The sequence below is a fragment of the Anolis sagrei genome, chromosome 10 (assembly GCF_037176765.1).
Source record: "Anolis sagrei isolate rAnoSag1 chromosome 10, rAnoSag1.mat, whole genome shotgun sequence".
Taxonomy (NCBI): Eukaryota; Metazoa; Chordata; class Lepidosauria; order Squamata; family Dactyloidae; genus Anolis; species Anolis sagrei.
The window spans coordinates 9,926,687-9,949,943 of record NC_090030.1 but is presented as its reverse complement, the minus strand read 5'-3'; the positions used below and the strand labels follow the sequence as shown (position 1 = coordinate 9,949,943).

The window sequence follows — 23,257 nt, the reverse complement described above, 5'->3', positions numbered from 1 at the left end:
TTTTGGGGCTTCGGCCTGTGTAAGCCGCATCGAATCCCTTGGGAGATGCTAGCGGGGTACAAATAAAGTTATAATAATAATAATAATAATAATAATACTATACTGCAATATTATTAGTATTAAGATAGGTATAATAGTATTATTATATAACAATATTGGCCTTATATAATATTATTATTATAACAATATAATAATATTGTTATATTTTTATATTATTATATTGTATTACATTATAATAGTATTATAATATTATATATATATATAATTAGCATAGCACAATTTTAGCATTATATATTATTATATTGTACTATACTACTATACTGCAATATTATTAGTATTAAGATAGGTATATTAGTATTATTATATAACAATATTGGTCTTATATAATAATATTATTATAACCATATAATAATATTGTTATTTTATATTATTATTATATATTATATTATTATATTATTATTATATTATTTTATATTATTATATTGTATTACATTATAATAGTATTATAATATAATATTATATATATATATATATATATATATATATAATTAGCATAGCACAATTTTAGCATTATACATTATTATATTGTACTATACTACTATACTGCAATACTATTAGTATTAAGATAGGTATAATAGTATTATTATATAACAATATTGGTCTTATATATATATATATATATATATATATAATTAGCATAGCACAATTTTAGCATTATACATTATTATATTGTACTATACTACTATACTGCAATACTATTAGTATTAAGATAGGTATAATAGTATTATTATATAACAATATTGGTCTTATATATATATATATATATATAATTAGCATAGCACAATTTTAGCATTCTACATTATTATATTGGACTATACTATTATACTGAAATAGTATTAGTATTAATATAGGTATAAGGTATAGGTGACTGGCGCCATCTGTCGGTAATACATTGCCCTCTGGAGCCAGGAAAGGGTCTCCCTGAAGTTTCGGCGCTGTTCGGCTCTTCTCGGGAATGTTCGGGGAAAGGGGGCGGGGTTTAACTCCCCGTCGTGTCTTTTCGGACATTCCCGGAATGCTTCGTCTCTTGTCGGGCGGGCGGTGGGTGGGGCCGAGCCGCTGAGCCAGTTCGGCACTTTCCGGAAAGTCTCTCCCGAAGGAGCGATTGTGGGGTTTCGGGGCTTTGCCATGGCTTCTTCCTCGCGGAGGCTGCAAACCAAGCCGGTCATCACTTGCCTCAAGAGCGTCCTCCTCATCTACAGCTTCGTCTTCTGGGTGAGCCCTGAGCCGGTTGGGAACAAAAGGGGGGCGTCTACACGGCAGAGTTAACGCAGTTTGGTAACACATTGATTGCTCTGACTTTGGGCGTGTTATGGGTCTGCAAACCTTGCAAAACTTTGCCAAAGTAATACTGGAAGCATTCCAAATCATTGAACTTGCAAGTGGCACCAAACTGCGTTAAGTCTACAGTGTAGACGTCGCTTAGAATCGAGCAGGGAAGTCTAGGCTCTAGATCTCCATCCTTTCTTCTTTCTATAACTCTAAGGAGGGAATGCATTGCTCTCTTCTTCTCTGAACAATGAACTGGTTCTGGATGGAGCAGGGAGCTCTTCCTTTGTTCCCATCTCCATTGGAAAGAATACAGAATGAAGTAGGAACAACAACTCCCATCAGCCTTGTGTATTGGTTGTGGCTGATGAGATATGTGGTCCATGGTTTTATAACAGAGCATCAAAGAAAGGTCAAATCCCCCCCTGGCAATGCATTTCCTCTCTCTTTCTCTCTTCTGTTTACTTTCTTGGATTCCGTCCTTTCTTTTCCTGTTTGCCTTCTGGGCCCTGTTGATGAGGGAATAGCAAATCAGATCTGGAATGCACTCAGTAATCCCTGTCCTTTCCTTCCATCCCTTGCTGCTCCAGGCCCTGCAACCAGGTGAGTTGATCCCTTCCATGCGCTTTCTCTCCTTTCATGTGGCAACTTAGTATGTGCCTGATACCAAATAGTCGCCTTCTTGTTGGGGAAAACGCCATGCAGGGCTTCCCAAATTTTCTCGAGTCCTAGAAATGGTCCTCGCGGAACCCAAACTCTTTCCCTGATCTCCTTCGCAGAACCCGAACTCTTTCCCTAATCTCCTTCGCAGAACCCGAACTCTTTCGCTAATCTCCTTCGCAGAACCCGAACTCTTTCGCTAATCTCCTTCGCAGAACCCGAACTCTTTCCCTGATCTCCTTCGCAGAACCCGAACTCTTTCCCTGATCTCCTTCGCAGAACCCGAACTCTTTCCCTAATCTCCTTCATGGAACCCTAACTTTCCCCCAAATCTCCTGCACAGAACCTGAACTCTTTCCCTGATCTCCTTCACGGAACACAAACTCTTTCCCTGATCTCCTTCATGGAACCCAAACTCTTTCCCAAATCTCCTGCACAGAACCTGAACTCTTTCCCTGATCTCCTTCACGGAACCCAAACTCTTTCCCAAATCTCCTGCACAGAACCAGAACTCTTTCCCTAATCTCCTTCACGGAACCCAAACTCTTTCCCAAATCTCCTGCACAGAACCAGAGCTCTTTCTCTGATCTCCTTTGCAGAACCCAACTTCTTTGCAGAACCTAACTCTTTCCCTGATCTCCTTTGTGGAACCCTAACTTTTTCCCTTATCTCCTTCACAGAACCCTAACTCTTTCCCTTATCTCCTTCACAGAACCCTAACCGTTTCCCTTATCTCCTTCACAGAATCCTAACTTTTCCCCTTATCTCCTTCACAGAATCCGAACTTTTCCCCTAATCTCCTTCACAGAACCTGAACTCTTTCCCTAATCTCCATCGCAGAACCCAAACTCTTTCCCTAATCTCCTTCATGGAACCCAAACTCTGCTTAATCTCCTTCATGGAACCTGATGTCTTTCCTAGATCTCTTTCGCAAAACCCAAACTCTTTCCCTAATCTCCTTTGCAGAACCCGAACTCTTTCCCTGATCTCCTTTGCAGAACTCAACTCTTTCACTTATCTCCTTCATGGAACCCGAACTGTTTCCCTAATCTCCTTCACAGAACCAGAACTCTTTCCCTAATCTCCTTTGTGGAACCCAAACTCTTTCCCTGATCTCCTTTGTGGAACCCAAACTCTTTCCCTGATCTCCTTTGCGGAACCCGAACTCTTTCCCTGATCTCCTTCACAGAACCCGAACTCTTTCCCTGATCTCCTTTGTGGAACCCAAACTCTTTCCCTGATATCCTTTGCGGAACCCAAACTCTTTCCCTGATATCCTTTGCAGAACCCAAACTCTTTCCCTGATCTCCTTTGCGGAACCCGAACTCTTTCCCTGATATCCTTTGTGGAACCCAAACTCTTTCCCTGATCTCCTTTGTGGAACCCAAACTCTTTCCCTGATCTCCTTTGTGGAACCCAAACTCTTTCCCTGATCTCCTTTGTGGAACCCAAACTCTTTCCCTGATCTCCTTTGTGGAACCCAAACTCTTTCCCTGATACCCTTTGTGGAACCCAAACTCTTTCCCTGATATCCTTTGCGGAACCCAAACTCTTTTCCTGATATCCTTTACGGAACCCAAACTCTTTCCCTGATCTCCTTCATGGAACCCTGACTCTTTACCTGAGCTCCTTTGCAGATCCCAAACTCTTTCCCTGATCTCCTTCACGGAACCCTAACTCTTTCCCTGATCTCCTTTGTGGAACCCGATATCTTTCCCTGATCTCCTTCACGGAACCCAAACTCTTTACCTGAGCTCCTTTATAGAACCCAAACTCTTTCCCTGATCTCCTTTGCGGAACCCGAACTCTTTCCCTGATCTCCTTCACAGAACCCGAACTTTGTCTCTAGGGACCTTTCCACACAGCCCTATATCGCAGAATATCAAGGCAGAAAACCCCACAATATTTGCTTTGAAGTGGAATATATGGCGGTGTGGACTCAAATAACCCAGTTCAAAGCAGATAACGTGGCATTTTCTGCCGTGATGTTCTGGGTTATGTGGCTGTGTGGAAGGCCCTGTAATTATCTGACTCCACACTCAGATAATGCGGGATTTCTGTCTTGAAGTTCTGGGTTATATGTTGTGTGGAAAGGGCCTAATCATTGCGAACCCGCAGCATTTGACCTCCTCTCCTCCTTCTTTTTTCCTGAGTGTTTTGTATAGTTTTCCAATGAAAGTGGAAACATTTTCAATGTAACCACTCTCCTTCATTGTGGTCCAAGAAAATATTGTGGATACAATGACAACCATTTGATTTGTTACAGTAAACTAATTGGGTTCAGACCAGAATCATGTACATTGTTTCATTTTTTGTACTTAGTTTTGAAAAGCTCTATGAGTGACTGCATCCAACTTACTCCTACGTTTGGGTGTAAATAAATATTATTATTAATAATAACACTGTGTAACAATATTTGAAACAGTTCCTACTTTGAAAGTGTAACTTCCTGTTTATTTGTGCAGTACGTACTTTGAAAGTAGTTGTTCTACTCCAAAAACTTTGTTTTCGCGGCTGCCACAAATGTTGTTGAATTGGTTGAGACTCAATGATGACATATTCATTGAAAAACTATAGCAACGTGTTTTGCAGGATGTCCTGCACAAACAAAGTTTTTGCAGTTTAATAAACTTTCCCCATGTTTTGAATGATAGAACCAATTAGGAAATGACATTTATAGCCCAGGAACAACAACAACAACAACAACAACAACAATAATAATGTGTTGTCGAAGGCTTTCATGGCCGGAATCCATGGGTTGTTGTAGGTTTTTCCGGGCTATATGGCCATGTTCTGGAGGCAATTTTTCTCCTGATGTTTCGCCTGCATCTATGGCAGGCATCATTACCTCTAAAACCTACAACAACCAATAATAATAATAATAATAATAATTTGTATTTTGTTACCTGCCTCTCCTGATGGCTCGAAACAGGGTACAACTGTTGCACTCCAGGCCTGGAAACACCTATGACCACCACACCACACAAGAGTCCAGAAATATAAACAGTTTATTGTAAAACATATAAAAAGCAAATAAATAATCAGAACTAAGAAATGAAGATATATAATCCAAAAAGGTTAACAACAGGTGATAACCAGACAATAATCCAAATGTCTCATAAAGTTCCAGAGGTGACAAAGTCCAGGAATAGCTAGAAATCACAGATACAGCCTAAGTCCACAATCCAGAAGTTATAACTAGGAAAACTTGAGCAGGAGTACATGAACAGGAACATAGAGAACTTCCAGGATATTTTAAATCCAAAATCAAAGCTTGACTTGAACCAGGAACAAGAGAACTCAAGGCATGGCTTCTCTCTAACGCAGTGTTGCTTGGACTAACCTTAAGGTAAACAACTTGTTGTCTAATAGACACCCTTGAAATCATTCTGTTTCTCATGAATTTCCTGCACAACTTTCCCATGTAATCTCTCTAAATGACACAATCTATTTTCAGTTCTGATTTGTAAACTAAGTCTTTTGTTGATCTTTGTAGCTACAGGTGGGTTCTCGTGGGAGCCCTCCTTATCACTTAGGTCTTCACTTAGTTCCTTATCTGCTGTTGCTACTTCTGACTCCTCAAATGCCCTTGAGACCCTGAACTTTCCAAGCCAATTTTCTCACAGAGAGAACCATCATTTCCCAGACTTGAGAGCCCATCACTTTGTGCCACAAGATAGCTCACAATCCTCTCTAAATAATCAGTTAAACCATCAGCCTCTGGTTGATCTACAGCAATGACAAATATAAGGTGAAAACCCTGATTCACATCAATAGGTGAAAGAGGAGCAGTGCTTGGATACCCTTTCTAGTTATGTTTTGGTGTAAATAATAATATAATAGTATAATTAAGATCGCTGCACACTGCACTTATTTTAATCCTACGTTCCTCCTGCCATCTCAGCACTTTTAACACTGTACCCACTGCTCTGGCCGGCCCAGTTTTAAAGTGTCCTGATGTATTGTTACTGCTGTTGTTATTTTGCTTAACTATTTTGATTTGCTTTGTTTTGCTGTTGTGTTATGTTTTGCTGTACTGTGTTCTGAGGCTTCAGCCTGTGTAAGCCGCATCGAGTCCTTCGGGAGATGCTAGCGGGGTACAAATAAAGTTAATAATAATAATAATAATAACAATAATAATAACAATAATAGTATTTAGTATCAGCCTTTCCTGGTGGCTCAAGACAGGGTAAAAAGGTAAAGGTAAAAGTTGTCCCTTGTAAGTCTAGTCATGTCTGATTCTTAAGAGGTTGTACCTTTCCTGGAACTTTTGCAAGGCTTTTGTGGAACCCTCAAGTTCTGCGGAAAGCATTTTGGGTACTGTTGACATAATATATTGTTTTGGAAACAAAAAATGTGAAAGGGAAACAAGGTAATGTGGGAATGTTGTTGACGACCAAGGGGAGCTTTCCCTGATGGAGTTCTTTTTCCTCCCTTGTTCTTCAGTTCTCTGGCATAATCCTTCTGGCCGTTGGCATCTGGGGGAAAGTGAGCCTGGAGGTGTACTTCTCCCTGCTCAATGAGAAGGCCACCAACGTCCCCTATGTCCTGATTGCCACGGGCACAGTTGTCATCCTTCTGGGGACATTCGGCTGCTTTGCCACCTGCCGCGGGAGCACATGGATGCTCAAACTGGTAAGTGCCCAAGCAAACCCTGTGCCTGCCTTTACCAAAGGTTTGGCAACGGTCAAAAGTTTCTGAATGCCACCCATTTACATATGCACAGTGTTTACAGCAGACTCTGTAGAAGATGCTTTTATGGGGTTTACCAACTGCGACTGAATCTTGACACATCAGATTATATTAAATTGCCTTCATCCTCCCAGTGGTGAATTCAGTTCTAGTGCAAAGTGGCTTCTTGTAGCCTTGGCTACTATGATGATTTGTCTACACAAGTTCAGCCCTGATGTATTTTTCTAGCCCAGATATATTTCTGTGATTCACTTGCTGGTGCCATAGTCCAGTGATGCACTTCTAAAGGTGTGGCTTCTGTGTAAACACTTGATAAGGAACTGTGCAAAAGTTGAGCCAAACAGCTAAATGTCAGGCATTATTTGTTTCAGCCATAGTTTGTCACTCCCCAAATGCCTACTAGGCTTAAGAGGAAATGGAGAAACTCCTGGTACAATCGTATGGCCATGGTGTAAGTAAACCACTTGTAAGTGGAAAGCAATAAGAGTATACATATATAATAAACACACAGGAGCCCCCAGTGGCTCAGTGGGTTAAAACACTGAGTTGCTGAACTTGCTGACCAAAAGGTCACAGGATCAAATCTGGTGAGCAGGGTGAGCTCCTGCTATTAGCCCCAGCTTAGCAGTTCAAAAACATGCATGTGTGAGTAGATCAATAGGTACCACTCCAGCGGGAAGGTAACGGTATTCCATGCAGTCATGCTGGCCACATGACCTTGGACATGTCTGTGGACAATGCCGGCTCTTTGGTTAGAAATAGAGATGAGCACCAACCCGTAGAGTCAGACATGACTGGACTTAATATCAGGAGAAAACACACGCACACACACATATATACATACACACACACATATACATATGCATATATACATACACACACAAACACATATAGCAAGGGGCCAGGGAAGATGGGAGTTGTAGTCCAGCAACATCTGGAGAGTCATATGTTTTCATCTATAAGCTAAATCACTTTGAGTCCTCTTCTGGATCTTGATATGGAATATTCGTAGCATTTTTTACAGTTGAGCATAGTGAACCATAAACTGCTTTATTTGTTTTTGCAACATATACTCACTTGACCTACGACGTCTATGAGTTCTACATCTTTGGATTCCACCATCCATGGCTTCAAAATTTTGTAAAATGGCAATCTCCATAACCTTTTGGGAAATGGATATTCAGAACCATTTGGGAAAAATGGGAATATTTTGGAAAGGCATGACCTTGTTAGAGATCGTAACCTTTTTGAAAGTATGATCTTCCTGAGAAGAGTTAAAAAACTCCTTTGAGTCAACCTCCTTGGTAGTAAATATCCATTAGTATTTATGCAAGGCAATTAGGTTTCTCAGCTGTTAGACTGATATACCTAGATATCTCTTTGAACTATTAGGGAGAAAGATATGCCAGTGCACTATATCTATATCTATATCTATACAGACACACAGACACACACACACACGCACACACACACACACACACACACACACACAGAGTAGTTGCCTAAAAACATCTCTCCCTTGGTTTAAATGATGCTCTCAAGAAATAAAAAATAAATAGTCTTCCTTAAAATAACAAGACAGAGGTACTCCTGGTCAGTCGTAAGACCGAACAGGGTACGGGGTTACAGCCTGTGCTGGACGGGGTCACACTCCCCCTGAAAGCTCAGGTACGCAGTCTGGGAGTTCTCCTGGATTCATCGCTGAGCCTGGAACCCAGGTTTCAGCGGTGGTCAGGGGAGCATTCGCACAATTAAAACTTGTGTGCCAGCTGCGTCCGTAGTTTGGGAGGGCTGACTTGGCCACGGTAGTACACGCTTTGGTTACATCCCGCTTAGACTACTGCAACGCTCTCTACGTGGGGTTGCCTTTGAAGACTGCCCGGAAGCTGCAGCAAGTCCAACACGCGGCAGCCAGATTACTAACGGGGGCTGGGTACAGGGAGCACACCACTCCGCTGTTACGCCAGCTCCACTGGCTGCCAATTAGCTTCTGAGCACAATTCAAAGTGCTGGTGTTGACCTATAAAGCCCTAAACGACTCCCCTGTTTACCTCTCCGAACGTATTCTCCCCTACGAACCATCAAGATTATTAAGATCATCTGGAGAGGCCCTTCTCTCGGTCCCACCGGCCTTGCAAGCGCTCCTGGTGGGGACGAGGAACAGGGCCTTCTCGGTGGTGGCCCCGCGACTCTGGAACTCTCTCCCTCTGGAGGCCAGAACCGCCCCATCCATCCTAACATTTAGGAAACGGGTGAAGATGTGGCTGTGGAGTCAGGCCTTCGATGAATGAGACAACACCATAGGACCCTGGATGGAAGTTGAGGTAGATCCATCTTAATAGGACGACTGACCACTGTAGTTTTATATATAGTGTTTTTAAAGTTGTTTTTGTAATTGTGATATATGATATTTTAATGTATATGTTTTTATGGCTGGAAACCGGGCTGAGTCCCTCAATGAGGTTGAGAAGCTCGGTATAGAAAACTGTGAAATAAATAAATAAATAAATAAATAGTTGGTTTACTCACAAACTTCATGCATTCAGTATACAGGTATGTTGCATAATAATCCAGCTACAGATAGGATTTGAAGTAGTTTCTCTGTGCAGATAGCACAGGGCATTTTTCTTAGAATCTTAATAGTCCAAAAACTAAAGCATCTCTCCAGTCTGAGAGTCTAATCAAGTATCTGAGCATTCCGTTTCTACTGACTTCTGAAAGCATACTCTTTCTAAAATGGAGTCTGAGATCTGAACAGGCCCAGATCTGGTCACATGGTCTGCATCCCCTCCCACAACACAGAGTTAAGGAAATCTGCATCCCAACACACAGACATACAATACAGTAAGAAATCTGAATTCTATACATTACAAATACATATAGGAGGCTTGAAGAAGGTTGCTATTTCCAACGCAAAATATCCCCCCACAAAAGTAAATTAAAAAAAAATAAACCTTGATTTTACCTGTTTATGGGAGGAATACTTTTTTTTTTTACAATGCTGTTGTATATAATGGGACTTGGACATCCATGCACTTTGATACCCATAGCAGTAACCAGAACCTAGTGGTTACCAAGGGTACACTGTACGTATAAATAGAAACTGGCATCCTGTACCATGGTTATGGTACTATAAGTCTGAATTACGACATTGTCATTCATTTTACAACTTTTGGGCCATTATGGTGACTCACAGTTGTCCGATACCGATCTTTTAAGCTGTTGCAATGAATTTCAAATTTTGCATCTTTTGGACTTTGGCTCCCGGAAGCTTTTTCCAGCACGAGCCCAGGAGCTGAAGTCCAAAATACCTACAGAGCCAATGGCTGAAAACAATTGCTGGCAGGTGATGCAGACGTTTCTTTTTTGTCCACAGTATGCCATGTTCTTAACTCTCGTCTTCCTTATTGTCCTGGTGGCTGCCATTGTGGGATTTGTCTTCCGGCATGAGGTGAGTTTCCATAAGTTTGTAAAAGAGAGTCAAGAACATTGATATGCCAAGTTGGTTTTCTGTCTTCTGAGTGTTTGTAGTATGGTGTGGTCTTGCTTTCATTGAAAATAGGGCCTTCCTGTTGACTTCAGTGTACACTTTATGCCTCGCGGTGGGTTAAACCACTGAGCTGCTGAACTTGCTAACCGAAAGGTCACAGGTTCGAATCTGGGGAGTGGCATGAGCTTCCGCTATTAGCCCCAGCTTCTGCCAACTTAGCAGTTCAAAAACATGCAAATATGAGTAGATCAATAGGTACCACTCTGGCAGGAAGGTAACAGCGCTCCATGCAGTCATGCTGGCCACATGACCTTGTAAGTGTTGTTATGGATTGATCTCATGTTCCCTACCTATTGATAAGATTTAATGTAAAGCAAAGCACCCCCCCCCCCTCAGGTTTATTACGGTTGCTTACACCCCGCCCTTCTCACCCCGGGGGGGGGGGGGGGACTCAGGGCGGCTTACACAAGCAAGGCACAATTCGATGCCCGCATTACATGACAACAAAAACATAACATCAGTAACGGCAGCAATTATAGCAATGATAACAATTAACATAAACAATCATTATTATCGGCAAAACAGCCATAAAACCCATAAAAGCAATTAAAACAATAAAAGCAATACAAACCTCATTGCTGGTCAGCGTTTAACAGACTCATAGTTTAGGTTCTACTTTCCGCACATTGTCGGTCCTATCCATCTGGTTTCCATATCTAATTGCCAGGATGCCCAAAGGCCTGGTCCCATAGCCACGTCTTTACCTTCCTCCTGAAGGCAAGGAGGGATGTTGATGCCCTGATTTCCCCCGGGAGAGAGTTCCACAGGTGGGGGGCCACCACTGAGAAGGCCCTGCTCCTCGTCCCCACCAGCCTCACTTGTGATAGTGGTGGGGTCAAGAGCAGGGCCTCCCCAGATGATCTCAAATTCCGGGGTGGGACGTAGAGGGAGATACGTTTGGACAGATATGCTGGACCAGAACCATAAAGGGTTTTGTAGGTCAAAACCAGCACCTTGAATTGTGCTCGGAACTGAATCGGCAGCCAGTGGAGCTGACACAACAAGGGAGTGGTGTGTTCCCTATATGTCGCTCCGGTAAGCAGTCTGGCTGCCGCTCGTTGGACCAGTTGAATTTTCCGAACAGTCTTCAAGGGCAACCCCACATAGAGTGTGATGCAGTAGTCTATACGGGTTAAACCGCTGAGCTGCAGAACTTGCTGACAGAAAGGTTGGCAGTTCGAATCTGAGGACCGGGGTGAGCTTCCGCTATTAGCGCCAGCTTCTGCCAACCTAGCAGTTCGACAACATGCAAATGTGAGTAGATCAATAGGTACCACTCTGGCAGGAACGTAACAGTGCTCCATGCAGTCATGCTGGCCACATGACCTTGTAAGTGTCTATGGACAATGCCAGCTCTTCGGCTTAGGAACCCCCAGAGTCAGACATGACTAAACTTAATGTCAGGGGAAAACCTTTACCTGGGATATCATATTTCATCAATTCTAAGACCATCCTTCCTCCCATATAAACATCTCTAAAAGTGTGGTGCATCTTAGAACTGTAACTTTTTATATCTATACTAGACGCCCCCTGACATGCATTGCTGTGGCCCAGTGTGTGTATATGTGTATATATGTATGTTTGTGTATATATGTGGTTTTGCGCATGCGTTGTAATGTGTTGTTTTGCTTTTTTAGTCCCTTCTAATGTGTTATTCCATGTTTTTATAAGTGATGGTCACTTGTTGGCTTGATAGGTGTATTGCATCCAAATTTGGTGTCAATTTGTCCAGTGATTTTTGAGTTATGTTAATCCCACAAACGAACATTACATTTTTATTTATATAGATAGATATCTTTTTTCTGTTAGTGATACTGAAATGAATATCCATCTTACAATCAGTGGCATCTTAGTATTGAAGAAATACGGCACAGGTTCTCATGCTTTGATAGTACTGAATGGGGTTTAATTAGAGTTTGAGTCCTAAACAATTGGAGATCCCTAAGGTCTTCATGCTTTGTTTGAATCCTGGCTCTTCTTATAAGGAGCTAAAGATGTACATTTAAAATCCAGTGCAATTTTTGTTCACATCACAATTTGAAAAGCATAGATTAGAAGATTCAGCATTATGAATCTCTGAATATTTCAGAAAAAAATGTTTCAATCTGCTGCCTAAATGACAACAATGAAAGAGACAGGTGGTTTTTTACTGGAAGCTCTATGGATTCATATGTCTGTGATATGTAGAAATGTTCTTATATGTCATCACAAATTAGTATAAAATGTGGGTTTTTTTAACTACATATGGCTGCAAAAATATGATTTTTTTTTTACAAAGTGCAGATTAATACAAACTCTGGTGAAAGTTGCCAATTGGGATCTCACTCCTTTTCCTCTCCCCTTTGCAGATTAAAGACAGCTTCAAGAAAAACTATGAGGTTGCTGTGGAGAAGTACAATGGGACCAAAGATGAACGTAGTAATGCAGTTGATACTATCCAGAGCATGGTGAGCTGACACTTGTCTTTTCTTCATGGGTTCACTGCTGGGAGGCCAGTGTGGTTTCTTCATTAGATCAGATCTTTTTCAGTTAATTGCTATGTCAGTAATTGCAGGAAGTACCCAAAGGACAACTGAGTTAAGCATCAGATGAGTATCTCTAAGCAGAGTCCATGGCTCTCTGTGACATGTTGTCCATCACACCTTTATGGGAAAAGCCACTCCCAAGGATGATACTGGCACAACCAATTGGAACCCAGTTTACCTGTCCAAACGTATCTCCCTCTCTGAGCCAGCTAGGAGATTAAAATCTTCTGGGGAGGCCCTGCTCTTGGTCCCACCTCCCTCGCAAGTGTGGTTGGTGGGGACAATTGACAGGGCCTTCTCAGTGGTGGCTTCTCAGCAATGGAACTCCCTTCCTAGTGAAATTATATCAGTCCCCTCCCTCCTGACATTGGACACTGGCACAACCAATTGGAACCCAGTTTACCTGTCCTAACGTATCTCCCTCTCTGAGCCAGTTAGGAGATTAAAATCTTCTGGGGAGGCCCTGCTCTTGGTCCCACCTCCCTCTCAAGTGTGGTTGGTGGGGACAAGTGACAGGGCCTTCTCAGTGGTGGCTCCTCAGCAATGGAACTCCCTTCCTAGTGAAATTGGATCAGCTCCCTCCCTCCTGACCTTGGATACTGGCACAACCAATTGGAACCCAGTTTACCTGTCCTAACGTATCTCCCTCTCTGAACCAGTTAGGAGATTAAAATCTTCTGGGGAGGCCCTGCTCTTGGTCCCACCTCCCTCTCAAGTGTGGTTGGTGGGGACAAGTGACAGGGCCTTCTCAGTGGTGGCTCCTCAGCAATGGAACTCCCTTCCTAGTGAAATTGGATCAGCTCCCTCCCTCCTGACCTTGGATACTGGCACAACCAATTGGAACCCAGTTTACCTGTCCTAACGTATCTCCCTCTCTGAGCCAGCTAGGAGATTAAAATCTTCTGGGGAGGCCCTGCTCTTGGTCCCACCTCCCTCGCAAGTGTGGTTGATGGGGACGAGCGACAGGGCCTTCTCAGTGGTGGCTCCTCAGCAATGGAACTCCCTTCCAGTGAAATTGGATCAGCTCCCTCCCTCCTGACCTTGTATACTGGCAAAACCAATTGGAACCCAGTTTACCTGTCTGAACGTATCTCCCTCTCTGAGACAGCTAGTGGATTAAAATCTTCTGGGGAGGCCCTGCTCTTGGTCCCACCTCCCTCGCAAGTGTGGTTGGAGAGGACGAGCGGCAGGGGCTTCTCAGTGGTGGCTCCTCAGCAATGGAACTCCCTTCCTAGTGTAACTGGATCAGCTCCCTCCCTCCTAGAATCATAGAATCAAAGAGTTGGAAGAGACCTCATGGGCCATCCAGTCCAACCCCCTGCCAAGAAGCAGGAATATTGCATTCAAATCACCCCTGACAAATGGCCATCCAGCCTCTGCATAAAAGCTTCCAAAGAAGGAACCTCCACCACACTCCGGGGCAGAGAGTTCCACTGCCGAACGGCTCTCACAGTCAGGAAGTTCTTCCTCATGTTCAGATGGATGGGGCCTTCTGACAGGGCCTTCTCAGTGGTGGCTCCTCAGCAATGGAACTCCCTTCCTAGTGAAATTGGATCAGTTCCCTCCCTCCTGACCTTGGATACTGGCACAACCAATTGGAACCCAGTTTACCTGTCCAAACGTATCTTCCTCTCTGAGCCAGTTAAGAGATTAAAATCTTCTGGGGAGGTCCTGCTCTTGGTCCCACCTCCCTCGCAAGTGTGGTAGACCTGAAATGATGGGCAGAGATGTAAACATTCAGTGGGATCAGGATTCTTCATATTTTTGAAGCTATATATTTCATGCGTGAATGTGGAAATGTCCCCAAAGGAAGCCACATGTGAGCAGATTGGGGTTAAATGAGCCTTCTGTGTCCTGGTTTCTTCTTCTTCTTGTGACAGTTGCATTGTTGCGGAGTCTCGAATTTCACAGACTGGAGCGCCACTGAGTACTTCAAGCAGAATGGGATTCCCTTGAGTTGCTGCAAGTCCTTAGACGACTGTACAGTTGGAGACCGGAAGGACCTAGAGAAAGCAAAGAGGAAGGTGTATGAGAACGTAAGCATACTCTGACATTATGGATGGGGAAAAATTGATCAAATCAAGAGTTGGTGTTACAATAATGAGATTTGGTCTCGATTGAAACACCAGAGAGAGCCTGGGGACGGACGAGGCGGAGGGCAAAAAGTGGAAACTGATTGCCTGAAGCCAGAATTTCTCTGGAGGAGAAATGAGATAACTTTCCACTTCCTTCATTTAATGTCTTGCTTCTCTTGCTTTAATTCAGTTTAAAGGGAAACCGGAGACTAATATCTCTGATCAAGTCAATGTGGTAGCCAGTAGCAGACTAGTATGATGGAGGGATTGTTTTGCGGCTACTGGAACACTCTGCTCCCATGAATCCCAATGCTGTGCCATCCTGGGATCTGTAGTTTGGTGAGGCATCAGCATTCTTTGGCAGAGAGGGCTCAAGACCTTGTAAAACTACAGCCCTCCATGGCACTGAACCAAGGCAATTAGAGTAGATTGTTCAGATGCATTCCAAGTTTTTATTTTCTATTGCTGACAACTTTGGTGTTTTAACACTTTTGTTTTTAAAGAATGATTTCAAAGCAGGCAGTAACTATAATGGCCAAAACGCAGATTTCCATTGTGCATTACTTTCAGCAGCAAATACTTTTTTTTGGTTTCAGGGTTTTGAAAATGAACCTGCGCATTAGATTTGATGGTGCATTAGACTCAATTTGGGGTGGGATGAAGACCCATATTGGCTTAACTCAGAGTTTCTCAACCTAGGGATCGGGACCCCTGAGGGGGTGTGAGAGGAGACACCAAAGACCATCAGAAAACACATGGTCATGGGCAGGCCCGTAGCTAGGATTTTGATTTGGGGAGGGCTGAGTTTGATTCCGGGGGGGGGGGGGGGGGGGCTGAGGATCTACACTAGTAAACCTTTTGTAACGTTATCCCAATACCCCCATGCATATGGGATATATTGAGCATGGTGATCACATCATGACATGCTGCCCCCAGTGGCGCAGTGGGTTAAACCCCTGTGCCGGCAGGACTGAAGACCGACAGGTCGCAGGTTCGAATCCGGGGAGAGGCGGATGAGCTCCCTCTATCAGCTCCAGCTCCTCATGCAGGGACATGAGAGAAGCCTCCCACAAGGATGGTAAAACATCAAATCATCCAGGCGTCCCCTGGGCAACGTCCTTGCAGACGGCCAATTCTCTCACACCAGGAGTCACTCCTGACACGATTAAAAAAACAAACAAAACCTCATGACATGAATCAACATAACAGTTTAAATAAATTTCGGGTGGGGGGGGGAGGGTTAGGGTTAGGGCCACATGCCTGGTCATGGGGGTTCCGTGTGGGAAGTTTGGCCCAATTCCATCGTTGGTGGGGTTCAGAATGCTCTTTGATTGTTGGTGAACTATAAATCCCAGCAACTACAACTCCCAAATGTCAAGGGCTATTACCCCCTAATTCCACCAGTATTCACACTTGGGCATATTATGTATTCATGCCAAATTTTGGTCCAGATCCATCATTGTTTGAGTCCGCAGTGCTCTCTGGATATAGGCGAACTACAACTCCAAAACTCAAGGTCAATGCCCACAAAACCCTTCCAGTATTTTCTGTTGGTCATGGGAGTTCTGTGCGCCAAGTTTGATTCAATTGCATTGTTGGTGTAGTTCAGAATGCTCTTTGATTGAGGGTGAAGTGTAAATCCCAGCAACTACAACTCCCAAATGTCAAGGGCTATTTTCCCCAAACTACACCAATGTTCACATTTGGGCATGTTGAATATTCGTGCCAAGTTTGGTCCACATCCATCACTGTTCGAGTCCACAGTGCTGTCTAGATGTAGGTGAACTACAACTCCAAAACTCAAGGTCAATGCCCACCAAACCCTTCCAGTATTTTCTGTTGTTCATGGGAGTTCTGTGTGTCAAGTTTGGTTCAATTCCATCACTGGTGGAGTTTACAATGCTCTTTTATTGTAGGTGAACTATAAATCGCAGTAACTACAACTCCCAGATGACAAAATCACCCCCCCCCAACTCCACCAATATTCAAATTTGGGTTTATTGGATATTTGTGCCAAATTTGGTCTAGTGCATGAAAATACATCCTGCATATCAGATATTTACGTTTCGATTCATAACGGTAGCAAAACTACAGTTCTGAAGTAGCATCAAAAATAATGTTATGGTTGGGGGTCACCACCACATGAGGAACTGTGTTAAGGGTCTGTGACATTAGCAGGGTTGAGAACCACTGGATTAACTGAAGCCAAAGTTAAGGTTTCATCTGGGCTTGAGGTATGTAGATGCTTTCTTTTTTCACGAGCATCAGTTGCACAGAAGCCGTAATGTGTACAGTCTTTTTTAATATTCTCCACTCCCAACAGGGTTGTTTCGATCTGATGATACAAACAATGGACTCCAAAATGAGCATCGTCGCCGGGATCTCATTTGGCACGGCCTGCTTCCAGGTAAAGTATTCCTTCCTGAGCGCAGTGTTCAGGCTAATTCTTTTCTGTGCTAATGGATGTGCGTTGCTCTTGTGCCTCGCACCTGCCTTCCTTCCTTGATGGTAGGATGGTCACAAAAATATGGGGACAGCCAGGAGCTTTGGAATGGACAGGTAAGGCCTTCTGCATTCTCTCACACATGGAATGACAGAGTGCAGGTGTCTGGCTCATGGCCAGGTACACATTGCATGAAGCGAGATTCATGGCATGGGCCAATCTGCTATTTCCAGCGTCTTGGCACCAGCAAAGCAACACTATTAAGGCAGAGCAGTTTGCTCCCAAATCCTGCCGGGAGTTGAATTCTTTGAGCTTATGCACCTGTCTCGAGGCACTTACGAATGAGTGTTCAAGTCACCCAGGTGCGCCATAGGGCATCTCATGCGCTTGCCATGGCAGGAAGTGAAGCACAACCCTCTCCTGATTACATGAACTAGCAATCATATTCTTTCTCTCAATGCCTGCTTTATTTATTTTGTTATGTTTATGTTTCACTCCGAGAACAGTTGGCTCTGGCTCTCGGAGTCCTCTGTGGTTTGACCTCTCCGTCGTTTGACCTTTCATGCTCAAAGGAAGTGTATAATCCAGTTCAGATGGCAGCAAGATAATCTCCCCCCCCCCCCCCACGCTGCACAGAATGAAGTGATCACATTTTGAGCTGTAGCACTTCGGGTGGCAGGTGAGGTAATTGGTTTTTTGTCCTCCTTGGTGAGAAACAAGCCCTCTTTCCCCAAAGTGCCTGCTTACTATTTACAGACAGGTTTTTACATGAGAGAACTCAGACATATACTGCACACAAGACACAGCCTCTCACAATCCGAGGTCCTGATAAGAGGGTTGTTGTAGGGTTTTCCGTCTGTATGGCTATGTTCTACAAGCATTCTCTCCTGACATTTTGCCTGCATCTGAGGCAAACATGTTCAGAGGTTGTGTGGTTTGTTGGAAATGAGGAAAATTGGGTTTATATATCTGTGGAGAGCAATGACCAATCTCGATAAAATAGTCAAGAGTAGAGACATCACTCTGGCAATGAAGATCTGCATAGTTAAAGCAATGGTATTCCCCATAGTAACCTATGGATGTGAGAGCTGGACCATAGGGAAGGCTGAGCGAAGGAAGATAGATGGTTTTGAGCTGTGGTGTTGGAGGAAAGTTCTGAGAGTGCCTTGGACTGCGAGAAGATCCAACTAGTCCATCCTCCAGGAAATAAAGCCTGACTGCTCATTGGAGGGAAGGATATCAGAGGCCAAGATGAAGCACTTTGGCCACATCATGAGGACACAGGAAAGCTTAGAGAAGACAACGATCCTGGGGAAATGGAAGGAAAAAGGAAGAGGGTCCGAGCAAGGGCAAGATGGATGGATGGCTTGACCTTGAAGGAGCTGGGGGTGGTGATGGCTGACAGGGAGCTCTGGCGTGGACTGGTCCATGAGGTCACAAAGAGTCAGAAACGACTGAACGAATGAACAACAATATCTGTGGAAGGTCCAGGGTGGGAGAAAGAACTCTTTCCTGTTGGAGGTAAATCCTAGCAACTACAACTCCCAAATGACAAAATCAGTCCTCCTAACTCCACCAGTATGCAATGTTCGCCATCCAGGTAGTGTGCCAAGTTTGGTGCAGATCCATTGTGGGCTGAGTTTAGAATGCTCTTTGATTGTAAGTGAACTATAAATCCTAGCAACTATCACTCCCAAATGTCAAGGCCCATTTCCCCCAAACTCCACCAGTGTTCACACTTGGGCATATCGAGAATTTGTGCCAGGTTTGGTCCAGATCCATCATTGTTTGTTTCCATAGTGCTCACTGGATGTAGGTGAACTACAACTCCAAATCTCAAGGTCAATGGCCACCAAACCCTTCCAGTATTTTCTGATGGTCATGGGAGTTCTGTGCGCCAAGTTTGGTTCAATTCCATCGTTGATGGAGTTCAGAATGCTCTTTGATTGTAGGTGAACTATAAATTCCAGCAATTTACACCTCCCAAATGACAAAATCAGCCCCCCACCAACTTCACCAGGATTCAGATTTGGGCGTATCGGGTATTTGTGCCAAATTTGGTCCACAGAATGAAAATACATTTTGTATATCAGATATTTACATTACAATTCACAACAGGAGCAAAATTACAGTTATGAAGAAACAACAAAAATAATTTTATGGTTGGGGGTCACCACAACATGAAGAAGTGTATTAAGGGGTTGTGGCATTAGGAAGTACTGCTCTAAGTACTTTTGCACATCGATCTTGGCAGAAGAGCAAGATAGAAGCATATTTCAACCATAATGTAACTTCTGTATTGAGTCATGTGTACAGCCCAGCTCAAAATTACATTGCATATTCTGCAGCGGTTGAAGTTCAATTCCAATCAGTGTGAACTTCAGGAACTGTTGGTGATCCATGCAGTACAAGCTGATAACCTGAAAGGAGTGCTACTGAGAGTGTGTATTCAGGTTGATGATCTTTGCCTTATCTAAACTGTAGATGGAAAAAAAGAGGCTGTTGGAACTTCTTTTCATTTTGATATCTCATCTTATCTTCAGCTTGTTCCAAACAGCTGGTGGTTCCAGTTGCTTTCATGTATTGCAGTTGTTTGAGAGTGGAAATCCTTGGAAAGTAAACATCACACTTTCCACTTGTGGGTACCCATTAACCCTTGATCTTGCCCTTTTTCTCTCTCCCCCAGTTGATTGGCATCTTCCTTGCTTGTTGCCTCTCCCGATCAATCACGAATAATCAATACGAGATGGTGTAGATTGCTCTCCCGCTGGGTCGCGGCTGCAACCAGGTAGGAGTCTTTTCATATTGAATATTCAATTTTCATATTGAATTGCATGCATGCCTTTTCAAGGAGGATAAACGATCCTGTAAGGTCTTTCAGTCCTTTGAATATGGCACAGTTTGGAGACAGGAAGTACACAAAAAGCATAGGAACCTAGCTAGTCTGTCCCCCAACCAGCCTGTTGCAAACTCCTAATTGAAATGTTGGGCGAAGGAATTTCTTCCCACAACCAACAGCATGGATCTTGGTTCATAGCGACATTCAGCGTAAAGCTCACTTCTCTTGAGTTATATAGACACCCCAATTAACCAACCGACAGGATCTAGACAGGAGTATAATGTCTAGATCCAGAGAAGTCATTCTATCCCTCTATCCTGCCCTGGTCAAACCATGTCTGCAATCACACCATGTCCAATTCTGGGCACTGCAATTGAAGGGAGAGGTTGACTCTTAAGTTGGAATGTGTCCAGAGAATGGCCACTCAAATAATAATAACATAATAATAACACTTTATTTATATTCCGCCCTTCTCACCCCAAAGGGGACTCAGGGCGGATCACAGTACACATACACAGCAAACATTCAGTGCTGCTTTGTATACATAATAGACAGACAGAACCGAAGGAGGTGCCAAGGAAGGTTAGGCTCGAGGCCAGGGGATGCTGTTGCTCTATCCTCTATGATGAAGAGCCATCAGGACTTCCTCCTTCCTTTTGGTCACTCAGCATTTTTTGATCTTCTTTCTTTATGGTGTCGTAAAACACATCCCCCACTTTTAGCAGTATCTAATTTCTCTCACCTCAGCTAAAACTGTTTTCGAATTGTTTAGGTAAACAATGAGCTAGGCTGACAGTTGGCAACTCACGCCAACCCAGGGCTTCAAACTTGCAACTTTTTGGTTGATAGATCTTATTATTGCTGATGATTTACCAGTTGTGCTAAACTTCCGGCCCTGATCAAGGGTCTGGAGAACAAGTCCTGTGAGGAGCTGCTTAAAGAGCTGATCATGTTTAGCCTGCAGAAGAGAAGGCCAAGAGGAGACATGATAAGGACCATGGATCAAGAGGTGGTCAGTGGTTTGCTCTTCTCCACACTCGCATGTCGAGGATTCCACTTTGTGGCCCCATTTCTTGAGGTTGGCTCTGCATCTTGTGGTGCCAGAGCGCAGTCTGTTCAGCGCCTTCCAAGTCACCCAGTTTTCTGTGTGCCCAGGGGGGAGTCTCTCATTGGGTATCAGCCATTGATTGAGGTTCTGGGTTTGAGCCTGCCACTTTTGGACTCTCGCTTGCTGAGGTGTTCCAGCGAGTGTCTCTGTAGATCTTAGAAAACTATTTCTTGATTTAAGTCATTGACATGCTGGCTGATACCCAAACAAGGGATGAACTGGAGATGTCACTGCCTTGGTCCTTTCACTATTGGCTGCTACTTCCTGGCGGATGTCAGGTGGTGCAATACCGGCTAGACAGTGTAATTTCTCCAGTGGTGTAGGGCGCAGACACCCTGTGATAATGCGGCATGTCTCATTAAGAGCCCCATCCACTGTTTTAGCGTGGTGAGATGTGTTCCACACCGGTCATGCATACTCAGCAGCAGAGTAGCATAGCGCAAGGGCAGATGTCTTCACTGTGTCTGGTTGTGATCCCCAGGTTGTGCCAGTCAGCTTTTGTATGATATTGTTTCTAGCACCCACTTTTTGCTTGATATTCGGGCAGTGCTTCTTGTAGGTCAGAGCACGGTCCAGAGTGACTCCCAGTGTTAATAATACTTAATAATAAAGCCCTTGATGGCTTTCAAAAGGAACTAGAAATATGCAGGAGAGACACAAACATAAGAGCAACTGTGCTATTTTGGAGCAAAGTCCTGTCCTATCTTGTTTCCCTTGTGTCTATGGGAAGACCTTAAGAAGGGCAGCCAGCAACAGCACATTCCTCTAACTGTGCTCTTCGTAAACTCCTAGTAGCCATGCAACAGCTGCACTCTGGAATGTCGACCTTTCCATGGAATTCATTATTTTCCATTCTTTTCTTTCAGAATTTGGGGACACTTTCTTTGTATCTTGAAAACAAACAAAAAGGACTCTTTTGGGAACGACTTTGCTGACAGACGCAAGCTCCTGGAATCCTGGCTGATGACACTACGTTTTCCCGGACCTGTTTCTTCTCTTCTGGACCTGAGCGCAATGACATGTGTACAGGGTTCACCTTCAGGTTGTAGTCAGGGCTGTTTTGAAAGAATTTTGGATGGAATAGATAGTAAATAGCAAGTTATTCGCTTCACTCCTCCAGGGCACGGATAGAGACGCCAGCTATGTTCAGAATTTGGCCTCTATAGAGTTAGCAGATTCTTGAGAGGTGAAGCCTTGTTGCAATGCCACACTCCATGCTTGCTTGGTCCCTTCACTTTATTTATAGTTTTTAGAATTAAAGATGACAATGTATTGTCAAAGGCTTTCATGGCCGGAATCATTGGGTTGTTGTGTGTTTTCTGGGCTGTATGGCCATGTTCCAGAAGCATTCTCTCCTGACGTTTCGCCTGCCATAGATAGAGGCAAAACGTCAGGAGAGAATGCTTCTGGAACATGGTCTTAAAGATGACAACTTGGAAATCCATAATAATAATCATAATGTATTGTCGAAGGCTTTCATGGCTGGAATCACTAAGTTCTTGTGGGTTTTTTCCGGGCTATAGAGCCATGTTCTAGAGGCATTTCTCCTGACGTTTCGCCTGCATCTATGGCAAGCATCCTCAGAGGTAGTGAGGTCTGTTGGAATTAGGACAATGTCCTAATTCCAACCCATTGTCCTAATTTCAACAGACCTCACTACCTCTGAGGATGCTTGCCATAGATGCAGGCGAAACGTCAGGAGAAATGCCTCTAGAACATGGCTCTATAGCCCGAAAAAACCCACAAGAACCTAATAATAATAATAATAATAATAATAATAATAATTATTATTATTATTATTGACACTTGTGAAGATACCCTTTGCCCTTAATGTGTTGTCCTCTGCATTAAGAAGACAGACAACAACTCAAGTAGCCTTCAAAATATCAACGTGTGCCTGAACTGAAAGCCGCCTGAACAGTGTGGCTAGACTATTGTGATATCTGTTGGGTACGTCTCAACATATATCACAATACTCTAGCCACAATGACGGCTCAATTTTTTAATACTTTAGAGCAAGTAATACAATGGACATA

At 43.5% G+C, this 23,257-nt stretch overlaps 1 protein-coding gene across 1 annotated transcript; it reads left to right on the top strand.

Annotated features, from left to right (window-relative positions):
* The first annotated feature begins 1,107 nt into the window (after nt 1-1,107).
* On the top strand, nt 1,108-22,521 carry TSPAN6 (tetraspanin 6). Its single transcript, XM_060756383.2, has 8 exons — nt 1,108-1,275; nt 6,436-6,624; nt 10,058-10,132; nt 12,580-12,678; nt 14,637-14,792; nt 17,155-17,238; nt 19,961-20,062; nt 22,088-22,521. Exons 1-7 carry the CDS (start codon nt 1,189-1,191, stop codon nt 20,027-20,029), a joined length of 759 nt encoding a protein of 252 aa, XP_060612366.2. The 5' UTR covers nt 1,108-1,188; the 3' UTR covers nt 20,030-20,062; nt 22,088-22,521.
* The last annotated feature ends 736 nt before the right edge of the window (nt 22,522-23,257 follow it).